The sequence below is a fragment of the Armigeres subalbatus genome, chromosome 1, assembly GCF_024139115.2.
Source record: "Armigeres subalbatus isolate Guangzhou_Male chromosome 1, GZ_Asu_2, whole genome shotgun sequence".
Classification (NCBI taxonomy): domain Eukaryota; kingdom Metazoa; phylum Arthropoda; class Insecta; order Diptera; family Culicidae; genus Armigeres; species Armigeres subalbatus.
In genome coordinates, this window is record NC_085139.1 from 5,699,668 (window position 1) to 5,724,573 (window position 24,906).

At 41.1% G+C, this 24,906-nt stretch overlaps 1 protein-coding gene across 7 annotated transcripts in view; it reads right to left on the reverse strand.

Moving 5' to 3' along the window:
* LOC134220118 (ETS-like protein pointed) overlaps positions 1 to 24,906 on the reverse strand; it is a 377,379-nt gene that overhangs the window by 62,101 nt on the left and 290,372 nt on the right. For all 7 annotated transcript variants that reach the window (XM_062699108.1, XM_062699116.1, XM_062699137.1 and 4 more), the window contains one exon: positions 14,013 to 14,309. In XM_062699108.1, coding sequence (XP_062555092.1) covers positions 14,013 to 14,309 — 297 coding nt within the window. The remainder of the gene's footprint in view (positions 1 to 14,012; positions 14,310 to 24,906) is intronic.

Sequence of the window (24,906 nt, forward strand, 5' to 3'; positions counted from 1 at the left end):
ACATTCGCCCTTTTACCAGATAGAGCTTGAAGTGTAGTGTACCAAAAATGCGCGTGGCGCTTTTTTTGGTACAGGCTGGAATTTTTTGCGGGTTTGGTTTGCGGCATTTTCGCCGTTTTATCGTTTGGAGGAGTTTTTTTGTGGAGTCCGTGCGCTCGTCAAGGCCCGCCCTTCGGGGTAGTGAAACGGAGTGTGGTGAAGTTTCGTCGAAAAGTGAAGCGAAAAGTGAACCGTCGATCGCCAATTAATCGACGGTGGGCCAAATTTTGTGTATACTCTACGTTCAGAGAGCTCGGCACGTGGAATACGTCGCCAATTGCGTAGGGGCTGTCCATAAACCACGTAGACTCTTGACAGGGGGGAGGGGTTTCGAAAAAGTCTACGATAGTCTACGAGGGGGGACGGGGGGTTATACCAAAAGTCTACGTAGACTTTTTTATTTTATTTGTTTTGAAAACGATTTATACAGCAGCTTTGTGCGGAGTTCACTAGTTTTATTTTTAAGGATTTTCCAATTTTTTGCATGACTTTACCGAAATAATCTCTTGCGTTTTTTCATAAAAATGTTATGAATTGTACCAGGAAAGTCTTCTGTGTTGAGCAGGAAAATTCTCCAAAGTATTCTATAAAAACTTTCGAATTTTTCTTCAGTCTTCACTTTGATTTTACTGCAGATTCTACTAGAATTTCTTTCGATATTTGGCAGGAACTTCTTTGCAAACTATGGAAATTATGGCGTACTTCAACGGATTTTTTTGGAATTTATGTACAAAGGGAGCATTTTGGAAGATTTAAGAAAAAGTCTTTGGAATGCCCAAAAGATATTCTTTGGAACTTGTAAAGGGAGTTCTCCGAAATTTCCGCACGAAACTCTTCAGAATACTCACTGGAGATTTTCTGGTAAGTTCCCGATTTTTTTTTTAATTTCGGAAATTCTTCGGAATTTTTGCGAGGAATTCTTTGGACATATAGATAAAATTATTCGAAATGCCCGTGGAAAATTTTTCGTAAATTTCTTTGGCAGTTCTAATGCAAATCCTTTGGGATTATCGTTAGAATATTTTCGGAACTTCTAAATAAATTGTTGAAAACTTTGTTGAAGTTGATAAATTTGAATCTCCTACCAAAAACAGTTTGAGTTTCCACAAAAAAATAGCATTTTTCTATAAAAAGTCTTTCTAATTTTCATGAAAATTTATTCGAATTTTTTACGAAAGTTCACAAAAACTTCAACTGAAAATTCTCCATAATTTCCACCAAAAATTATTCAGAAAATATTTTTTGGAATGCCCAAAAGATTTATTTAAATTTCCTCAAGAAAGTGCTTTGAATTTGCAAAAGAAATTAAAAAATAACGTAGGAAAGCATTCAAAATTTCCACGGGAAATATTTCGGAATGTCCGTTTGAACTTAAAATTACCTCGGGAAATAATTCTAAATTTTCATGGAAAATTACTTGGGGTTATCAATTGGTAAATTTTACGAAATTTCCACGCAAAACTTATTGGAATGTAGACTTGACATTCTCGGAATTTCAACTCGAAATTTTTCTAAATTCTGAAAATTCTTCGGTTTTCACAATTTTGAACAGGCTCGAAGTGGCTAAAATCGTGTTTAGCGCGTTTATTTAATAGTACCTTTATTATGTGATTTTGCGTAATTGCGTCCTCGAGACGTTTTATCAGTAAGTCGATGCGCCTCTTTGGGGGTATTCATCCTTATGATCAATCCCCTTAAAAGTGTGATGAAAAATATTTTTTTCCATTTTACAACATGGAATGTATATGTCTTCGCGAGAGTTGAAGCAAAAGTTCTCCTGAAAAACTTTGTCAAAGACACCAAGTTCGTTAATATTTCATTACTTTCGGAGATTTATTGCTTTTTATGCCAACAAGTTTTAAACATGTTCAATGTATAAGCATGGAGGCGCATGGTGCATTGGTGCATCAACTCCTTGTGATGAGTGATTGATTTCTACCTTACATAGTAGGAAATGGTTTTCGATTAAACATTCCTTACATTCGCTGACAACTCTACAGTTAAGGTATTGATTTTAAGTTCATTACTTGTACTTTGTTATGCATATGAGATTGTCTGCCACGATTTGCCCGGTGTCAAGTAGCAGTTAAATAAAATATGACTAAAAAAAATCCAATAAAACTTAAAATCAATTAATCAAAACTTTTATAACTTTTATTTTTTAAGTTTTTAAGTCACAATAGCCACCCAACGGCGTATTTTAATATTATCTAAAACTTTTTAGAACATGCGAAAAATGTAGAAATGAAAATGTAAGAGATATGATGAAAACCCCATTTTAAGGGGTTGTCAGCATAAAACGTAAAAAATCTCCAAAAGTAACGGAACTACGAACTTGATGCTTTTGCTACAACTTTTATGAAGAATCAAAACTTATATGTTGTGAAGTGGAAAAAAAATTTACATCTCACTTTTAAGTGGATTGATCAGTAAGCTGAATACCTCCAGAGAAGCGCATTACTTACTGATTAAATGTCTTGAAGACACCATTACGCCAATTGCATAATAAAGAAACTATTAAATAAACCCGCTAGAAACCCGATTTTAGCGTTGAGAATTATAGGTCGGATGCGTGACAGATTTTATCAGTGGCACGCCGATGCAAAAGTGACAGCGATGGTGGCGCACACCTCTAGGAGGAATTGAATTCAACAGTAATTAAATTAATTGGCTTTGAGATTTGATTTCAGAAGTTATGGACAGAGCATTGAATTTGATTTTTGTTTTGTTGGATTTAGTTCAGTTTGATTTTATTATGTTTGAAATTCGAATTTTGTTGTAATGTTTACATGGAAATTGAATAGATGAATTGCTTAAAACGTGGTTGTTTTCCATATTTTTCCAATCACATATAATGTTTTGTAAAATTTGGAAAAGTCTACGTAGACTTCAAGGTGGGGGGGAGGGGTTTCGGAAAAGTCTACGAAAGTCTACTAGGGGGGACGGGGGGGTTTGAAAAAGTGAAATTTCGGTCTACGTGGTTTGTGGACAGCCCCGTACCACAGTGCCGGATTGGAACCGAAGGTTCATTTCATCACGGGAGGCCATAGCCGTAAAAAGCGAAGCCGTGCGGAGGTACGTTGGCCCTTGTCCGGAGGAGAAAATCAACCTGGGAAGCGCGACATCCGTCGAGCCAGCTCTCTCGAGGAAATTGGAGGCATTCCGTCCAGCCGCCACTTCGCAACTTTAGTTCGGCCAAGGACAAGCTTCGCCGCCATCGCCACGAACAGGTTCGACGCCATCGTTCCGAACCGCTTCGCCGCCATCGCGCCGGCGAAACCCAGCAAGTCGACGAAAAAGAAAACCTGCGCAGGTATTTGACTAGTGTGTAGACAAGGCCATGATCTAGAGAAACATTTCCATTTCCGTACCAATTCCAAATATGTGTTCAACCCGAAACAAATAAACCCCATGAATTTTTAAGTAAGAAGATCGAGTAGTTCCGTTTTAGTTCCTTTTAGTTGAAGCAATCGCTGAAAGATCGCTCCGTTTGCTTTCCGTTCCGTTCCGTCATCTACTTCGGTTCTTCACCTTGCATAATTTCTGCCGGGATTTGTTGGCGGGTTGGAAGAGTTTGAGAGTTTGAGTAACGTAACTTGGGAGGTGGCCAAGTTGGGGAAAGCACTTGGCGCAAAGCATTATTTTAAGTTTCAACCAGCGACCGTTCGAGTGACCCCTGAAGAGAGAAGTCGAGTATTAGTCGGGCAAAACAACTCGACCGGTGGTCTCCCGTATCCCGGAAGTGGCGCTTAAGCCACCGGTTATAATTAAACCTCGAGCTGAAGCTACGAACGGTATCATTGGTGATATTGCATAGTTTTATTGTTCAGATCACTACGAAACTGCTTCAAACTTGAATTTTTGTCGGCAATCTTGGATTCCAAAATGGCGTCAAATATCGATTTTTGAATTCTATACATCGATTACGATTGATAGACACCCATATTGCATCGAGATATACAAAAATGATCTTTGAAACCATCATTCTTCCAAAAAAATTTTCTAAGTGTTAAAATCCGAAATCCGCTTTAAAAACGTCTTTTGGCAAAATCGACCAAAAATCAATTTTTCACGATTTTTACGTATTTGCGACCTTTTAAAAAACCGCGTAAAAAACGAGTAAATCCCAAAATTCGCGTATACAGCGACCCGCGTAGAAAGCGACCCCGGTGTATGTATTTGCCGAGGAAATTCCGAAGAACTTGCCGAAAAATAATGAAGAATTTGACGACAAAATTTTGAAGAACTTGCCGAGGAAATATAAAAAAAAGCCAAAGAAATTGTCGACGAAATTCCAGAGAATTTGCTAATCTCGAAGAATCTGCCGAGGAAAACCCGAGGAATTTGTCGAAGAAATTCCAAAGCATTTGTAGATGAAATTCTGAAGATTTTTCTGAGGAAATTCCGGAGAACATGACAGAGAAATTTTGAAAAAAATGCCAAGAATATTCCGGAAAATTTGACGAAGAAGTTTCGAATAAAATTGAGAGGAAATAGTGAAGGTTTTGCCGAGACATTTTCGAAGAGTGTCGGAAAATGTCGAGGAAAATCGAAGAATTTGCCGAAAATTTTTGAGGAGGAAGAAATTTTCGAAGTATTTGCCGAGGAAATTCCGAAGTACTTGACGAGGAAATTTTGAAAAATTTGCCGAGGAAATACCGAAGAATTTGCCGAAAAAAATCCGAAGAACTTGTCATAAAAATAATGAAGTATTTTACGACAAAATTTTGAAGAACTTGTCGAAGAAATATCATAAAAATTGCCAAAGAAATTGTCGAAGAAGTTCCAAAGAATTTGCTTATCTCGAAGAATTTGCCGAGTAAAACCCGAGGAATTTGCCGAAGAAATCCTAAAGCATTTGCCGATGAAATTCTGAAGAATTTGCCGAGGACATTCCGAACGAAGAAGAACATGACATAGAATTTTTAAGTATTTGTCAAGAATATTCCGGAAAAATTTGACGAAGAAGTTTCAAAAAAAAATGCCGTGGAAATAATGAAAAATTTGCCAAGACATTTTCGAAGAGTGCCGGAAAATTATCAAAGAAAAAAAATTTCGAGGAGAATCGAAGAATTTGCCGAAAAAAATTTGAATAATTTGAGGAGGAAGAAATTTCAAAGTATTTACCGAGAAAATTCCGAAGTACTTGACATGAAAATAATGAAGAAATCGACGTCAAAATTTTGAAGAACTTGCCGAGAAAATAAAAAAAAAATGCCAAATAAATTGTCAAAAAAATTTGAAAGAATTTGATAATCTAGAAGAATTTGCCGAACCAATTTGGAAGAATATGCTGAGGAGTTCCGAAGAATTCGCCAAGGAAATAATGAAGAATTTGACAAAAAAAAATTCGAAGAGTCCCGGAAAAACATAAAAAATAGAAGGGTTGTGTACAAGACACAACCGCAAGGTAAACATTGGACAACGTAAGGATTGTAACACAATACGTATTGTAGTATATTATGGTGGTAACTAAAGTATTATTGTTTTGTTGGTTAAAATATGAGTTTGGTTAAGTACCTGAGACACATTTTGATCAAACATGTTGTAGATTGTGGAATCCTAGGAGAAAATTTCATTTGGGCCATAACTGACGCCATCCATGCGAATAAATATTTGTAGCACCTCCCTACGGTTAGAGATGTCGCAAATTAATCGATTACACGACCCACGCCATGAGCTGGAATAAAATTTGCTCCAGCAACTCCGCCGATGCTGGGATCGCTATCTGCTTTCCGCGACATTTCAAATGAAATGCCTCGCGTGCGAGGGAAAGTAGTTTTCTTTTAATCAATAAAGGAGGCCCATTAGTCCCGCCTCTTTGTTGATCGGTATGAGTGCAAATATTGTGTAACTGTAACACTCACCAAAAGGGCGTGGCTACAGGGTTAACTTTATTGATTACATGGAAGCAGCTTTTCCGCGCGCTAGAGCCATTTCATTCGAGATGCCGTGAAGAGCAGACCGCGGTCCCAATTTTATTCCCACATTTTATTGTGATACTTGAAAACAATTGATTTTCAATAATTCGCCTTCCCAATCACAATCTGCAACAAAACCAAATAAGAATCTTGAGAAAATCTTACTTGGCTGCATGCGAATAAATATTCGCATCTCCCTCCGACGCGCGTCTTTGCTTCTGCTACGAACGGCCACGTTCTGACAGTTAATTTGCACTTTGAACAAAATTCTTCTCACAACAACCTTCCCTTGTATAAAATGGTGGTCCTAAAAAGAACCAGTTTATTGGTCCTGCGACAAAACCTGTTCCAGAACTATGCTAGAAAATTTCACTGGAGTGCCGCTGACGCCGACGATAGCCACTAGATAGTTTGCCGCTAAATCGCTACAGATTCAGAAACCACCGCCATCCATTTGATGCTAGGACCGCTACCAACGCCATCGTTCTGTGCGCTCTCCGTGACCACTTACCGTGGATCATCGTACAGAAATGACGTGTGAGCGCGAATCATGGGTCTTTTTATACCCGGAGAAAATGAAACGGCCATTCTGATGTCCGTGTTGGGAATGCATGAACGAGATTGATTGGATCTGATATTGTTACTGGGTAAGACGTTTACGCTTTATTAACGTTCGAAATCTAACATGATTTCGTGATGGTCCCCAATTTTAGATTCTGATTTGACAACCAGTACCTTCGGTTAAGACGTTGTCCAACGTCAAAAATGACGACGAAATTTCGAAGAACTCGACAAGAAAACTTCGAAAAACACGCCAGAGAAATTACGAAGGATTTGCGAAAAAATGCCCCGTTAATTCCGAAAAATTTGCCGAGGATATTTCGAAAAATTTGTCGAATGAATTTGCCAAGGAAACAATGAAGAATATTATGCGAAAATTTCAAAAAAAATCGCAAAGAAATTAAAAAAACTGAGGAAATTTCTAGGGAATTTGGCGGGGAAAAACCGAAGAATTTGCCGAAGAAATACCGAAAAATATGCCGAGGAAAATTCGAAGAACTTGACGAAGAAACTTGAAATAACATGCCGAAGAGACTTCGAAGTAATCGCCGAGAAAATTTCGAAGGATTTGACGAGGAAATTTTGAAAAATTCGCCTAAGAAATACCGAATAATTTTTGAACAATTTGTCGAAAGTATTTCAAAGAACTTGTCGAGGAAATCACGAAGAATTGGCAAGTGAATAATGTCGAGAAAATTTCGAAGAATTTGTTGAGAAAATATCAAAAAATTGTCGAAGAAGTTTCGATTCATTCATCCGAGGAAATTTTGAAGCAATTGCCGAGAAAACGCCAAAGAATTTGCCAATGTTGAAAAATTTACCGAGAAAAACCAACAAATTTTCGGAGAATTTGCGAGGGAATACCGATATAAGGATTAATTTATTATTTATTGAAGAAATTGCTAAAGAATAGGATTTCGACTTTTCGTTTCGTTAAGACCAAAGCCAAGACCAAAGCGTTTTTTGGGTCCATTGAGAATCTGTTTTCGTTGTTTATGGTGAGGAACATCATTCGCCGATCAATCTTTTCTCTATAGTTAGCTTTGGAACATAAGATGTAGGTATCATCAGGTCATTTGTTTCACCAAAGCTATCATTTACTTTGCTGATGGCACCGAAAAAGCTCGGATATGAAAGAAAACGAGCAAACCCACTTTCAGCAGGCCGGAAAACTGATTTATCCTTGAAAGTTTTCGTGAGGGAGCATCGTGTGCTGTGAACACTTCGAACACTGCTAAAGAAATTACAAAGTATTTGCCGAGGAAACTCTAAAGATATTCAAGCAATTTCGAAGAATTTAGCAAGGAAATACAAATGCCAAAGAATTATACAAGGGAACGTCCACAAATTACGTAACGCTTAGGGGGGGGGAGGGGGGTTCCATTGAAGTGTGACAACTAATACAAAAAAATCAGACGCTTCATACAAAAAGTGTGACATAGGGGAGGGGGTTGAAAATTCCCAATTTTTGCGTTACGTAATTAATGGATCTTCCCCAAGGAAATTACGAAAAATTTGTGGAAGGTGTTGCAAAGAGTTTGTCGAAGAAATTTTGAAGAACTTGCCGAATAAATTAAGAAGGATTCGCTAAACCTATTTTGAAGCATTTGCCGAGGAAATACCGAAGAATTTCTTCCCGAGGAAATTTCTGAGGAATACTGGGAAATTTCGAATGCTGGAAATTTTCCGAGGAAAGTATGAAGAATTTGCCGAATTGACGAAGAATTCGGAGAGTCGCCGCCGGCAAAAACAACTCCAGACGTGACGTCGAAAATGTGCTCCTATTGAGTAAGAATAACGAACCCTGTTAAAGAAATTACAAAGCATTTACCGAGGAAACTCTGAATAATTCGCCAGGTAAATTTCGTTGAATTTATCGAGGAAATACAAATGCCAAGGGAATTACGAAAAACTTCTGGAAGGTGTTGCAAAGAATTTGCCGAAGTAATTTTCGAAGAACTTGCCGAAAAATAAGAAGAATTTGCCGAAAAATGTTCCAATTGTGCGCCAAAAAAATTTTCTAAAAATTTGCCTAATTTTAGGAATTTCGAAGGGAATTCCTATTTGCAGCCGACGAATTTGTCGAGGAAATCCTGAAGGATTCGCTAAAGATATTTTGAAGCATTTCCAGAGGAAATTTCTAGGGAATGCTTGGGAAACTCCGTAGAATTTTTCGAGGATATTCCGACGAATTTCTCGAGGAAATTGCGAGGAAACTTCAAAGAATTTGCCGAGGAAAGTTCGAAGAATTTGCCAAGGAAAGTTCGAAGAATTTGCCGAGGAATTCCTCGAGCAGATTGTGCAAAATTTGCCATTTTACCAAGACATTTCTGAATTCCGGAAAAATAGTCATGTCAATAAAACTGATCAAATGCAATAAAATATTGCAACGCCGATTCGCGTCGCCGACGGCAAAAATTACTCCTGGCGTGACGTCGAAAATGCTTCCGCCGACGATATTCGTCCCGGCGCACGTCTCTTCTATTAGCAATAGGGCACTGCACGCAAGGAGCTATGTAGACTGGCGCTGCGTGTCACTAGTTCTCTCTTTTACTCTCTCACTGATCTAATGCAACGCAAATAGTGACGTCACTATTTGCGTTGCATAAGAACAGCGGGAGAGTGAAAGAGATAACTAATGGCACGCAGCGCTGATCTGCGCCACCTTAGTAAAGTCTACCTCATTGCACTGTACGGACGAATCTCTCCTCTTTCATTTACTGGCCTTGTTGTTCTCTAATTTCTTTGCAGTGAGAAAGAGACAATGCAGTCCGTGCAGTGCCCTATGATCAATGATAGGATTCGTAGCCGCGAAAATTAAAATTAAAATCCCAAAATTGTATATTCGTTGACAGCCGTTTTCTTGTTCATGCATCCATACGATGATTGGGATTCGAATCCTCGGTCCGTTACACGAAACAAAAAAAAAACACTGATCGAAATCAGTGTATGGTGCGATTCCGAGAAAGGAATCGCCCAAGAAGAGTCCCAGCGGAGAGCAGCCTGCAGCTGAAGGCGTCGTAAATTTCGAATGCTGGAGGTTCTATCGTTCGTTCCTCCTTCGCCTCAGGGACCCGCGCCACGCAAGCCTCGAGGAAGATGATAAATGCTCACCACCGGGTGACGGTTTCTATTCTTCGTCTCCTTCACATCCCGAGCGAAGTCAATTGGTTTGTTTACATTTCCCACAGATTAAGATACTCTGTGATCCTTTCTCGTGTTTTGTTTTCAGTTGGCTACTGATTTGCTGTTATCGTCCCTGGTTTTATCGCGCCTCAAACAGTGAAAGCACTGAAGGGGTGTCGTTAAAGTTGAATTTGACAGCAGAACTTTGATTTATGGGCGCCCAAATGGCAGCGCCATAAAACACATGTTTGATCGACGGCGATCGCGCGAACCAAGATGTCTTTGTCGTTGTTAAATCGATGACAGTTCGACATTGACTGCTTTCGCTGATTTCCGGAAAATTAGCGATTACTCACTTTATTATGTAAACGGTTTGCGCCCTTATGAAACAACAATGTCGAGTTTTCCTTTCACCAACTTTGCACCATGGCTTGCTACGTCGGAAGCAAGTCGAGGAACCGTTCCAATCTCACCTTGTTTTGCCTTCAGCGGTTCTGATGCCAGATTTATTTGCTCAGAGTAAATTAGCATCGCAAACAGGCCTAAATGGCGGGATATTAGCATAATTGTAGTCGTAACTGCAGTCGTTATCAGCATCGCCTTCGCATGGTTTCTATACGTCAGTCCAGAGCAGTCAGTTCGCTCAATTAATTCTCCGCTGTTTCCTGCATCAGAAGGAAGATCAAAAATCGATCGAAAGAATTGATTCCTTCCTCCTTTCTCCCGAAGAGCAATCGATCGAGGATTTGGATCATGGGCCGAGCGTTGTTGTTCTGCACCTTCGACTTATAAGTAGTAGACGACCCCGCGAGGAAGCACACGTATTAAAATTAATGACAGCGCGATGACGACGAACGGTTCGGAGTCCGTTAAACGAGATTATCGTCCGTAGTTAATGTCATTTTCGACTCCGCGAGTAAATCTAAGGGCGGAAATATGAATGGAAAACTGGCTTATGGACATCCGAACCGAACGCAGGAGAGTGGGCTGATCGGCGCGCGTAAACCCGTTTCGAAGGGGCGCACAAATCGGAAACTGCGTGCGCCAGAGTTAATCGATGTCCGGCGGTGGCTGGCGATTAATGCGCTGCCATTCTCCGCTGCTGCCGTTTTAAGACACTGTTGGCAGTGATTTGCATGAGAAATTAGTACGATCCGGAGAGCGTGTGTTGGACCGTGGGAAAGTTCAGCGTTTATCAGCGCAGGTACAGGAAGAAGTGATAGCCGGAATCAATTGTCTGACTTGTTTTGAAATTTTTTGTAGAAGCTAACTCCGGACTCAAAACATTCCATTCAAATTTGGTACATATCAACGTTTGGAGCCATCGATACTCTTGCTGTTCTAATTGTACTAAAATCTCCGAGGGGTAACTCGATATCGATTGAAAATAATGTACTAAATGTTTGGCCTTAAGACAATATGGAAATTTTGAATTTAAATTACACTGCAGATCGACAACATCGACTGAACGAAACCAAAACAACTTCGGATCATCATACAACAAATATCTGGTTCATACTTCTTCATCTGCTAACAGATATGTAATCAAACAACTCCGCAACCGTCAATGAAAGGCAGAATTGAATGAAACCGTTCCAGTTTCCGGTCCGGTCATTCGCAAAACCACTCAAGTTGCAAACCCGGCGTGTCCCATCAAACCGAGAACCAGGCGATGATCATCTGGTTGCTGCAGCAAATCTATCATTAGTACACATCAGGTCGATCCATCGAACGAGCGCGATCGAGCCCTGGCCCGCGGGCCCCCCGACTCGTTCGCCAGTAAATTTGCCCTTGCGAAACGTGTCACAACGGTTCCATCAAGCGGCCATCAAAGGCATCATCATCGTCGTCGTCGTCAGTGCCCACTAGATTATATTATTAAACAACCATCATCGCCGCCAACTGCGACTGTGGCGATGGTGTGACGGCGGCGGCGGCTGCGGCAGCGAGTGCATTCAATTCATTAACGCGCAGTAAGCGCGTTATCATATGCCCCTCCTGATGGCATATTCCGCACTCTGGTCGCGAGGAGACGGGCTCGAAGTATCCGAAGCAGAGGGAGAGGAAGAGGGGCGTCCATTCATGCGAAAGCGGCCGATCCACACTAGACCATGTTGAAATTTTAGTCGATAGTTTTCTTGGGAAATAGTGTGTTAAATTATGATAATTGGACATCCCTAGATGAGTATATTTTATTGAAATTTTCAACTTATCAACTAACAACTTATTGGAAACCGTTTTGGCTCAGTGAATTTCGCTAAAAGACGATCTTCCCAAACATATTTTTTGTCAAAACTTGATGCTGTACAGTGTAAAACAGTACAATATTAAATAATTTAGTACAATAAATAAAAAGTAAAAACTGATGTAAGTGTCATGTAACTTATTTCAAAGATTTTTTAGAGGATATTACCGACTTCCAATCGCATAAGTTTGACCGAGCCGGTCTAATCCGCACACATCCAAACATAAGAATGGGAATATGTGCTCCAAGTGTGGGATGGCCGTTATGAAGCGCAGCAGCTCCATTCATTCATTCACATTCAGTTTAGAGTCTCATTCATTTAAATCGCTGTTATCATCGCTGGAAATCACCACCATCACCGAGGACGGCCGAGACGAGAATCGAAAGCCATCGCATTCGCCGCCGCCGTTCGTTCGTTCGTTCGTACGTTCGCCGTTTGTTTCCACTCGGGCCGCAGTTGATCATCATCATGAAAAATTAAAATAAGTACTTTGTTAGATCCACTGAGAACGTTGTTGCTGCTGCATGGGCAAAACACTCATTGGATCAAAGATGGCCCCTGCAGCCACGCACCTCCGCTCAGAGTGAACCCTAACCTTCCCGTGTGGTCTAAAAAAAGGCATCAATGAGAAAGATAAAAAAAAACTCATAATAGAAGGAGGGAGAGAATTTGCATTGTCATCGCCATCGTGCGCCCCCTCGTCTCGATCGCCATCGACGGACAGAAATCAAAAAAATTGGATTCCAATTCGATCGGAGAAGGCGGCAGCCGAAAGGGTTGGGAACCTAAAGCAAAGCAACAGCAGCAACGGCAGAGGCAATCAAGTGATTCTCATTCAGCATTTTGTTCGCCTAATAGCGATTCATACAACAAAACTGTGAATGCGTTGTTTTCTGAATGAACATCGTCGGAAAGGGGACCGCATGGAGGAACGCACAGACATAAACGGGGGGTGTTATTATCGAATTCGAATGCAAAGTGTGCGAGGGAGTGCAATTAGACCCTTTTTAGTCGTCTTACGCCCAAGAAAGATATCAATTCGTTGGGAAACATCGGCATCCAGAATCTACTCGACAAACTTTGAGTGTAAGGCTTTATTTGAAAATGCTGAAATTATGTGACGTTTCGCGCATGAATTCCTAAATCGTTTGTCCAATGAACTTCTATTCTGAAATCGCTCATTTTCGCAATTTATTTGAACAATAAATTGATTTAGTCTTTCGATATCACAAACTGGGTTAAACATAGGTGGATTTATTATGGTTTTCTCAATAAAATCGAAAAAAAAAACAATTCTCCAAATGGCTATTTTTCCCCGCCTGCACACCAAATTCGTTTCATATGATGCCTTGTACGGGGTGTGGGGTGCCACTGGAAACCCCTTTGTTTCCAGAACAACTCGACCGTGAATTTCCAACCAACAACTGACCGACCGAACCATTATCCAAACAGAGTCAAATCGGATTCGAACACAGAGTTTGGAAATTTAAAACCCTAACAAAGCAGGCTTCTATCAGATGCGAGTGTTTTGCAAAAGAGCATACAATACGCAGGGCCTACTATGTGCGTTAAGTGCGTGACCCCTGACCAAGATCTTTGAAACGCCGCCACCGCGATAGTTAATTCTAAGGTAGAAACCTAAAACCAATATATTTAGGCCCCGAAAGCTTTGTACTAAAATTGATACCTCGGTGCGATCAAGCGCGGCTCCCCGCCGATTCTTTATTACAGGGCGCAGAATAAAGCGCTTTTTTCTCCCACTAAATGCGACCAGATAGGTGATGGAATTGGTAACACACTCTCTCGACGCAATCCGCCCAGTGAAGAAATGTTATGAAACAACCATTCAGCCCATTCAGCGTTCGGATTCAATCCCTTCCAATTCAAATGCACAGGTAGGCAAAACGGATTTCGAATTCGTTTTGTTTTAGTCAATATATCAAAATTATACGGTTCCCGCCACGTCTATGAACCGCAGCGCAGCACACTTTACGCAACTCTCAGTCTGTATAATTATACGGTGATATTTTGCCCGTCACTCCCCGAGTCTCGGGCTCTTCGTTCTGAATCGATGCCGAATCGGAATACATATATGTGAAAACAATCATTTCGTACTCACCACTGCTATTATTGGAATTGCTGGCAGCACTGCTGCCGCCGCCATTACCGCCACTAATTGACGTCGCACTGTTGCCTCTAAACTGTTGCTCCTGCTGGTGCTGTTGACTGCTCAACCGCTGGAGGGCACTGTTGTACTCGCTGAGTTCGCTGACGCCACTGCTGGCCCCTCCCGTCGAGCCACTGTCACCACCGCCGCCGCCGCCAGTGCCACCGTAGAGGACACTGGTGGCGGACGTCAACGAAATGCCGCCACCACCACCGCCGCCGCCACTGTCCAGCAGGGCTTTCTCGCAATCTGCAAAAACATGGAAAATAAAATCATTATAAACAACCCGGATTGATTTGATTTCCCCCTTTTTTCCAAACTAAGCTCGTCGCAGCGAGGCGAACAGAGAACGTGCGTCAGAAATCTTCGTCCAAATTGGATCGAGTGGCCCTCATTGTCGTTGGGCTGCTGTGGGAAGGATTGCAAGCAGAATGATTCAATTACCCCCCACCGATGACGACCGTCGTCGTCGTCGATGGACGAAGAAGGGCCCTGCTGCCGTTCTTGTAGAATGATGATGCTGTTTGATTTGAATCAGCTCAAAATCCGATAGTTTTGAATTGTCGTTTCGAGATATGATTTTAGATATAATTTTCGAAAATGGCTTAGGTCCACACGAGAGACTCTCTTTATTTACTTTTTTTTGAGGAGTTGTGAAGTTTTTGGACACTCATATTCTGCAATGTATTTTGCACTTCACCGCCCGAAATAGGTTTGGTTCAAAAGTTCAAGAAATATCAGCAAAACAGTTCGTTTAGTCGACGCAAAAAGAACCGAATATTCAAGTCCAACATGAAACCTGTGCTTTTTTATGCCATTGAAACACGCTACGTATCAGTGGAGAGCACTTACCGGCTGCAACAAATGTTTCAGTAAATAAATCATGATAATCCGCAATTGGATCTTAAGGTCACTCCTGACGGAATCCAAGTTTCAAAGTGCTCGCGTTTTCGGGTTGCACACCACTCGATACGGAGGCGGTGCACAACTGTCATTTTTGTTGACTTAGCTTTGCTGCGCCGCAGCATGCGTGAAACAATAAAAATGACAGTTGAGCGTTGTTTGGATTCCGTCAGGAGTGACCTTAAATCTGGGGGTCTACAGCCGATGCTACCAAAAATCAGTAGCCGGGAGCTAGAGTGGAGATCTGTCTGTCACATTTTTCATCAATAAAGAAAATTAAGAAAGTTGGTAGAAATTTGTTTAGGCATAGATTAAAATCTTTCAAATCACATCGGTAGTAGATCAATGAGCTTGCATTTGCAACTTCTGCTCGCATGTTGGAGCCGTGAAACTTCTTAACTTCTTAATCGCTAGGGCGCAGACGAACTAGAACTACTTTTGTATTTCTTTGTTAAATACTCATTCCAAATGGATTTTGAAAGATTCAGATGGATTGTAATGAAACTCGTGGTGGAATAGCAAAAGTTGAAAAATTCAGCTCTCAGATATCTTTTGCGTCTTTTTGAAATCTGTTCCGATGGAAATCGGAAGTACAGTAACTACCTACTTCTTACTTTTCCACATTGGATTCGTCCCTAAAGCCGTAATCAGTCATCTAGATCCAAATGCTCCGAACAACTATCATACACTGCACTATCTGTACTGCACTATCTTCTTGATGTTTTCGGCAGTACTTGAAGTAGTTGTTTTTTCACATTAGAGTAAACTAGGGCGCGGAATTCTCTCCCACTTAAAAATAAATAAAGAGGGCTCTTCAATACCGATAGTCGAAAGTTTGTGCCGCATTTGCAGGATTAGAAGACATTTTCTATAAATTGTGTTCTCTTAACCACATTCTCTGCCACAACATCGGAACATAGATCTCCATGGAAAATTTATCCGAATCCAAATATCGTAGAGAAATTCATCCGAGCTTTTTCGGGAAATTCATTCAAATTTCATGAAACATTCATCCGAATTTCGTCTTAAAATATTAATCCGAAGTTGGTCGTAGAATTAATTTCAATCACATAGCAACATTCTTCCAATTTTTGCCAAAAAAATTATCGGAGTTTTATTGGGAAATGCATTCGAATTTCGTCGTGAAATTCATCTAAATTTTGTTTATCCAAATTCATCCAAATTCCGTCGGAAAATTAATTTGAATTTCCAAATACAAATATCGTAGGAAAAATAATTTGAATTTTGTCGGGAAATTCTTGATTCATCTGATTTCGTCAGGAAATTAATCCCAAGTTCATCCGCATAACGTCGGGAAATTCATTCGAATTCCGTCGGGATATTTAACTAAAGATCGTCGGGGAATTAATCCGAATATCGCTGGGAAACTCATCTGACTTTTGTCAAGAAATGCATCCAAATTTCGTAGGGAAACGCATTTCCATTTCGTCGGGAAACGCATCCGAGTGCAGTTGTGAAATTCATCCAAATTACATACATCCAAATTTCATCAGGAAATTCATTCGAATTTAGTTTCGTCGCATCCGAATTAAGTCGCGATATTCATCCGAACTACATATAGAAATTCATCCAAATTATTTCGTTGAAAAATTCATACATATTTCGTTCAAATTCATCCAAATTTTGTCGAAAAATTCATTCGAATTGCGTCAGGAAATTTATCCGAATTACATCAAGAAAATCATCCAAATTTATCCGAATTTCGTAAAATAAATCATCCGAATTTTATCAAAAATTCATCCGAAATTTGTCGGGAAATTCATCTAAATTTCGTCTCGAAATTTATCCAAATATTCTTCGAGAAATTCATCCAAATTTCGTCGGAAAACTGATTTGAATTTCCGAATACAATTTTGTTGGAAAAATAATTTAAATTTTGTCGAGTACTTCATTTGAATTTCTTCGGAAAATTCATCCACATACTGTCGGGAAATTTATCCGAATTCCGTCGAGTTATTTAACCGAAGTTAGCATGAGTTACTAATACGTACTGACTTCATGGACATAAGACTCGGAAACAAAGGCGAAAATTTTCAAAAGTTGAATAAGACGTTCACCGGTCACAACTTATTAGCTGTAATACGCCCGACCAAAGCATTTTTTTTCGATAGTATAAAAAGTCTGACCTTCGACTAACCTCTAAATACATCTAGGTCCTATGAAGAGACATCTCTTCTGGAGCATCTGGATGAGAGAAACAGCCCTGTTGCACACATTCCGGACATATTTGTTGTGCAGATGATCTCCGATCTCCCAGCCAGTTTAAAAAACAAAAATTAGGTTCACCGGAATCAACGTTTAGACACCATCTGCGCCACCTCAACGATCTAATAAAACGTTTAATGGCAATGCAACTCGATCTCCCCCCAGTAGCTCAAACCTCACTAGCAATAGCCCAAAAGAGGCACCAGTTCCCTATACTAGGTGTAATATTCGCAGCTCTTCCAAGTCTGATGACACATAACTAAAAGTAGCTACTGCATCTCAAGCCGCTAACGACGTCGAACCACACTACGTGACTACATTCGAACAAGGATGTCAAGAAACATCTTATGGACATTTCAAACGTACACTCGTCTCTTGTAAAAACCACGAAGTTAGTACCTTGCGGAAAGAAGATTGACTGAAAACAGGCAACAAAATCTTTGCTTCGTTTCCGTTTCATTTACGAAACCGTTTCAAGTGTCGTGGGCGATCCTTGGTACAGGCCAGAAGGCATCTCTGTTCGTCCCTTTGAACCATTCCAAAAAACGTACCCTCGGTAAGGTTTACGATACTACAAGAAAAGTGTGACTGTTTAACTATCAACAATCAACAGGCATCATTACTCTCCGAGATGTACGCCAGCAAGTCCTCTGAGAGACCCCAATCCTCTCGTCACAGCTGAGCCCCTCCAGCTGGCGATCTAAAGGCCCTGTGATTGAGTTCGAAAAGGGATATCCCAAACTAATCTCTCGTGCTACTCTTATTGACATGTGAATCGTAAGCACCCACCGTCATCAAGTTCAACTAACATATTATCGAAGGCCTTCGGATTCACGCCTAGAAGTTCTCCTAGAGTTCCAAATCTCTTTGTTACAGTCGAGCCAGTTCACCCAGCGCTCTGTAGGCATCCTGGTCCTCTAGCGTAAATATCAGAAAGGGGGAGTCCACTAAACCACTCTCTCAGGCCGATTTTGATGACTTCCAACAGACCTACTGATTTCACTAGCCCAGCATCGTCAATGGTCTCCAAAAAGCTCCAATCCTCACGTCACAGTTGAGCCTTTCCAACGTCCATCCCGGTCCTATGTATGAGTTCGGTGAAGGGGTCCTTCAACCATTGAACACAGGTAAGTACGCATGCAACACGAATATTTCGCTTCCTGTAACATTAGATTCCAGCAATCATCAACTTAGAGGTTGGACACCTTTGAGCTGCGTAATGTTCGTAAGCAAAGACATCGATTGTTTGTCCGCAAATCACCAACTTCGAGGTTGGACACCTTTGAGCTGCCTTTGAGCCGATTTTTTGTCCTCAAATCATCAACTTAGAGGTTGGACACCTTTGAGCTGCGTAATGTTCGTAAGCAAAGACATCGATTTTTTGTCCGAGGATGCCCGACACTTGCAAAACCTATGTATCCGAGCTCGAGACCAACGAAAAACAGAATCCACCAAGTTTCTGGGATTTTGTAAAGGAATAGAAATTATCAGCTAGAATTCCTTTCAAAGTTGACGGAAACGACATACACGCTTGTTCAAATGATGAATCTGCCAAAATTCTATTTGGTTTCGAGAGCTTATTCAGTCAGTTTTTCCAGTTCTTCATCAAGACTGTTTTGCCAATATTACCATGGACACAGTTCTTTCTAGATGAAATGCTATTAGTCAATGAGGAGCTTGATTCTTAGAAATTGTTAAGTATGAACGAATTTACTCCACTGTTCATGAAAAAGTGTTCCACGGAAATAACTCCGATCCCATCAAGCTTCCCGATGTTCAACCGTTCGCAGCACGTTGGAAAACAGCTTTCATCATACCAATTCCGTAATCTGGCAACAGCGTAAATGTGGTGAACTAAGGGGGAGGAACAGAAAAGGTCACCCACACATCCAACCTAAGGACCCTCCGTAAGCAACGTTAAAATATGAAAAATAATTAAACGAAAAAAAAAACTTGCTGACACTTTGAAATTCAATGAAATTTTGTTTGGAATAAAATGCTGGACGAAAATTCGAACGCGATCACAGTGGGGGTGATCGTCGGAACCGATGGTCTAGTTGTAAAGTCCATATCAGATTGACCTAGTGAAGACATGATCAGCATTCTTTGGACGATTTAGAAATCCCCTTGTCGCTTTGGATAAGGAGATGAGCTCCGGAGGTGGATGTGGTCAATAAGGCGGCTTTGCGGTAGATGGTCGCCAGCACACGATGGCGGAATGACAGGATGGCTGTCTCGGTGAATTCGGACGGGAGCAACGGGTATCGGAGGGGTTACGGTGGGGAAGGCAGATAAATTTCAAGTCGTAGAGAAGGCAGCTATCAATGGTAGCTGGATCTATTTGCAGTGCTGGAAAGGTGTTGGTTCTGTGTGGCTTCGATAGGGTTCGGACCAAGTTAACCCTGACTTTTACCCCGCGGAAGCGAGGTAGATAGGGTAGACCTCGGTTAGTGGAAACACCAAGCCAAGTTTCCCCATCTTAATACTCGAGGTGGATAGCTGGTACTCCTTCATTTCAAGCGTGGCCATGAATACACTTGTTGCCGGTCATAGAGAACACTAGCGAGGTAGCGCATCGAAGGGCTGCGCTTACTGCGGATTGCGTTTTAATTCCCTTACATCCGCGTGTGTCTCAGACGACGACCAATAAGATGTTGTCGGCAGGGATGGGAAAAATAAAATATTCTAAAAATCTATGGCGAGTAACACTTACACGTGATCTTGCTTTCTAATAACTCGCCAGCAAGTAAGAATCGTTTGCAAATCGAATCTTAACTTGAAGCATTTACCGTTACTTTTTGAACTCATTTTTCTTCCTAACACCAAGCCATAATGCCAAACAAAATATTAAACGTCACTGTTGACATTTTGTTGATGTCAGTAAGGTTTATATTTGAATGACAAATCTGTGTTTAATTTCAAAATTTGAGAAGCTATCGGCGATGACAATTCACCTTCTTTTCCCACATAAAAAAAAACAAATGATTTAGCACAAGACTGGTCGTCGGCATAAATGAAGAAACGGATGTTGGGCGGTAGGGAACGGTAGGTGGTTTATCACCTTCACTCCGCTACCAATGACAACGGCATACGGCTAGTAAATTTCGATGCTGCTAGAGGGATGGTCATCAGTAGCACCTACTTTGCACGAAATAACATCCGAAAACACACCTGGAGACACCCAAATGGTGAAACTTGCAACCAGATAGACCAGGTTCTGGTGGATGGGCGCCATTTCTCGGATGTTATCGATGTGCGAACATTCAGAGGACCAAAGTGACAGAGGTGATTCTCATTACTACCTCGTTGTCAGTAAAATTCGATCACCGTTGTCAACTGTATCGAATGAAAAATCACAGCGAACGATGCGTTACAATATCCAGCGATTGTCGGCGGAAGGAGTATCGGCTGAGTACCGCCAGAAGCTCGACGAACGGATAAGTGCAATCAACGTTAGCGACAACATCAACGATCTATGGGAGTCGATCCATGGAGCGGTGAGCACAACAGCACGAGAAGTGGTAGGCACTGCACAGAGGCGACTCAGGACGGGTTGGTTCGATGTGGAGTGTCAGAGAGTGACAGACGAGAAGAACGTTGCCAGAAGCCGGATGTTGGTGTCGGGTACCCGATCGAATAGAGATCGGTACAAGGAAGCAAGAGCAGCCGAAAAACGAACCCACCGCAGAAAAAAGAAAGAATATGAAGAACAAGTGATTAGCGAGGCGCAGGAAAAAATGGAGCAGAACGATATGCGGAGGTTCTATGAGTCTGTCAATGGCGTGCGGAGAAAGACAGCGCCATCTCCCGTCATGTGCAACGACCAACAAGGGAATATGCTGACAGATAAAACCGAAGAGGCTGCAAGGTGGAAGCAATACTTCGAGACTTTGTTGAATAGTGGAAGTGACGGTGCATCGCTGAACATAATAAAGATTATCGACTATGGACAAGCTGTGGAGTCACCTACACTAAATGAGGTTTAAAGGCTGTTAAAGAGCTGAAAAACAATAAGGCCGCGGGAAAGGACCCGCTCCCGGCTGAACTTCTCAAACATGGCAGTGAGCAGCTTTATGAAGTTCTGCACCATATTATGTCGAAAATATGGTAAGACGAGGAAATGCCTGCTAGCTGGTTGGACGGCCTCATATGTCCTCTCTTTAAGAAAGAGCATAGACTGGAGTGCGCCAATTACCGAGGAATAACATTCCTTAATTCGGCGTACAAAATTATGTCCCGTATTCTGTACCATAGATTGAAACCGCTTGAAGAGTCCTTCGTCGGCGAATATCAGGCAAGTTTTCGTGAAGGCCGATCAACGACGGATCAAATGTTTACCCTGACACAAATCCTTGATAAATTCCGGGAGTACAACTTGCAGACACATCATCTGTTTATTGATTTCAAGACGGCGTACGATTCAGTGGAACGGAATGAATTATGGCAAATTGTGCTAGAACATGGTTTTCCGGCGAAACTGATAAGGCTGATTCGTATAACGTTGGACGGATCGAAATCAAATGTAAGGGTTGCGGAAGAAATATCGACGTCATTTGTTACCTTAGATGGATTAAAGCAGGGTGATGCACTTTCGAATCTACTATTCAATATAGCACTCCTATGATAAGGAGAGCTGGTGTGCAAAGAAGCGGTACCATTTTCACAAGATCGCATATGCTCCTGGAATTTGCGGACGATATCGATATTATCGGGATTGATCGCCGTGCCGTGGAAGAGGCTTTTGTGCCTTTTAAGAGGGAGACAGCGAGGATTGGACTCACGATCAATACCAGCAAAATGAAGTACATGGTCGATGGTGAAAAATTTGAAGTGATAGAAGAATTTGTGTATCTTGGAACATTAGTGACGTGCCATAATGATGTTACCCGCGAGGTGAAAAGGCGTATTGCAGCTGCAAAAAGGGCTTATTACGGACTTAGTAACCAGCTTAAGTCCCGTAGTCTGCAAACGAAAACAAAACTCGCGTTGTATACTAGTCTGATTCTTCCGGTGACTTTATACGGCCATGAAACATGGACGATAAAGGAAGCTGATCGGAGAGCTTTCGGAGTAGTATTTGAACGTGAGGTGCAGCGGACAATACTCAGTGATAAACAGGAGAACGGCATCTGACAGTGTCGCATGAATCACGAATGGTACCAGGTGTATAAAGGGCTGGATATTATTAGGCTTATACAACACGGCAGACTACGGTGGGCTGGTCACGTTGTGGAAGGCCGCGTACACGATGGCTTTTTGCAGTTGAAGAGGACCTGAGGCCGCTCTGGAAGCCAGGAACCAGGATATCCAGGAACAGTAGAGACGGTGTTGAAAATTTAATAAATTGAAATTGTTATAAAGTACGTCATTTTTATAACAAGAATTGAATCAGTAATAAATGAGATTCATTTCTAGAAGGTTAGATGATATAAAGACATGTATTGGTAGTAATAATTTCAACTATGTACAGTGCACAGTGTCCTCTTTATAAACTGAACAGTCCTTAATGTTTAAAATTCAAACAATTTTCGAAAGTATTAAAGCTAAGCGTTCTGAAGTACTTCAACAAAAGATAATTTATTTGTCAGTTTCCGGATAACGCAGAAATATTAGGTATTTGTATAACCTACAAAATCAAAACTATTTGATTATATTTTGAAAATATTAGGTCATCATGATAAATATCTAAATCGAATAGATCTGTTGTGATTTCAATCAAATGGTAATAAATGCTGACAAATGTTTCCTTATTTTATTCTCCCGCAAACATTCTGTGATTAGCTACGACTACAAAATTGGTTCCACTCTCCCGCGAAAACCTTTTGTCAAAGACCTCGGGGTTATGCTAGATTATAAGCTAACGTTTAGAGAGCATATTACGTACGTGACTGCTAAAACCTTTCGCACCCATGGCTTTATATTCCCAATTGCAAAGCATTTCGATGTTGTCCACTGTCTCAAAGCTATCTATTGTCCTCTAGTCAGATCGATTTTAGAATACCTATTGGTCTGCAGTATGGGCTCCATATTACCAGAAAAATATTTCTAGAATAGAATCGGCTCAACGCAATACTTGAACCGATTCTATTCTAAAAATTTGGTAACTTTAATCTAGTGGGTAATTCGAGTAGTTTTAGCGGATCCAAAATTGTTTTCGTTGCTATAATATCCAGATTAGACTATTCTAACACTACCGCAACATTGGGGCATAGCACTAGAATAGGACGCCCAAGAGTACTTTTATTAGTTGCCATCAGGAGGCCGGGTTAGTCAGAAACCGCCGGAACAGGGGTCCTTCAAAAATGAAGTCCTCGGAAAGTTCATTCAAAATTTGTGGGGAAAAATCATCCGAATTTCAACAGGAAAAAATCATCCATAATTATTCATTGCATATGTGCATTATTTGACGTTTGAGCAGATGTATTAAAAAGTGTTCATTTTTAGTAAACAACTGCTCAAACGTCATTGTACTCATTCGGTGCAAGGGGCCATTCTTCAGGAAATCCAAACAAATTAGGAAAATTCATCTAAATTTCTTCAAAATTCATCCGCATTTGGCCGGGTCACTAATGTAAGTTACGTCGGAAATTTTATCAAAATAACTTCAAGAAATCCATCCAAATTTACTCGTAAAATTCATCCAAATCACGTCGGAAACATCATTCGAATTTCGTCGGGAAAAAAATCATGCAAATTACGACTTGAAATTCATCAGAGTAACGTCAGAAAATTCAACGGAATTTTGTAGATCTATGTTGAATAGCAGATTAGAGAGCGAATCGCCCTGCTTCAATTCATCTAACGTCACGAACGAATTGGATGTCTCATCAGATATGGCGACGCTCAATGTGGATCCATCGAGTGTCGCCCGAATCAGTCTAATAAACTTTGCCGGAAAGTCATGTTCTAGCATTATATGCCAGAGTTGCCTTAAAATCTGCAAACCGATGATGAGTCCGTTAGTTATATTCCAGTAATTTATTAAGGATTTGACGCAGAGTAAACATCTGGTCCGATGTTGATTGTCCTTCTCGAAAACCACTTTGATATTCGCCGACCAAGGTCGCCGCAAACGGACGCAGTCTGCTAAACAGGATTCGGGGGATTAACTTGTATGTGGTATTGAGAGGTGTTATACCCCGATAATTAGCACTATCGAGTCTGTGCTCTTTCTTATAGATAGGACATATGAGGCCATCAAGCCAGCTCGAAAGCATTTCTCCTCCCTCCCAAATCATTTTACACACTTGATGGAGTTTTTCCTTCAGCCGGGCACTCACAACTTTTAGAAGCTCGGCCGCCATTCCGTAATTCCCAGCGGCCTTGCCGTTCTTCAGCTCTTGAACAGTTTTCTCAATTTGTCTAGCGTTGGTGGCTCCACTGAGTGTCCACCATCCTCAATCCTGGGGTGACATTGCGCATCTCGAATCGAATCACTCGATTCGTAAGTTTTTAGATTCGTTTCGAAAAAAATGCGGCATTATCTATTTCGTTCGACTTCATTCAGTCGCAGTACAAGATTTCGAATGGTGCTGTACTAGTTCAATCGAGCATGTTCTGTCAAACGAAATGTAAACAGAGAGAATAAGAGATAGCTGTCTCCGTGTTTAGTATGCCGCCCGCTGGAGAGACAACCTTCAGCGCATGGCGAATGTGAGTAAACAGAGAGAATAAGAGTAATTTCATCTGCGTGTAGCATGTTGCCTGTTGGAAAGGC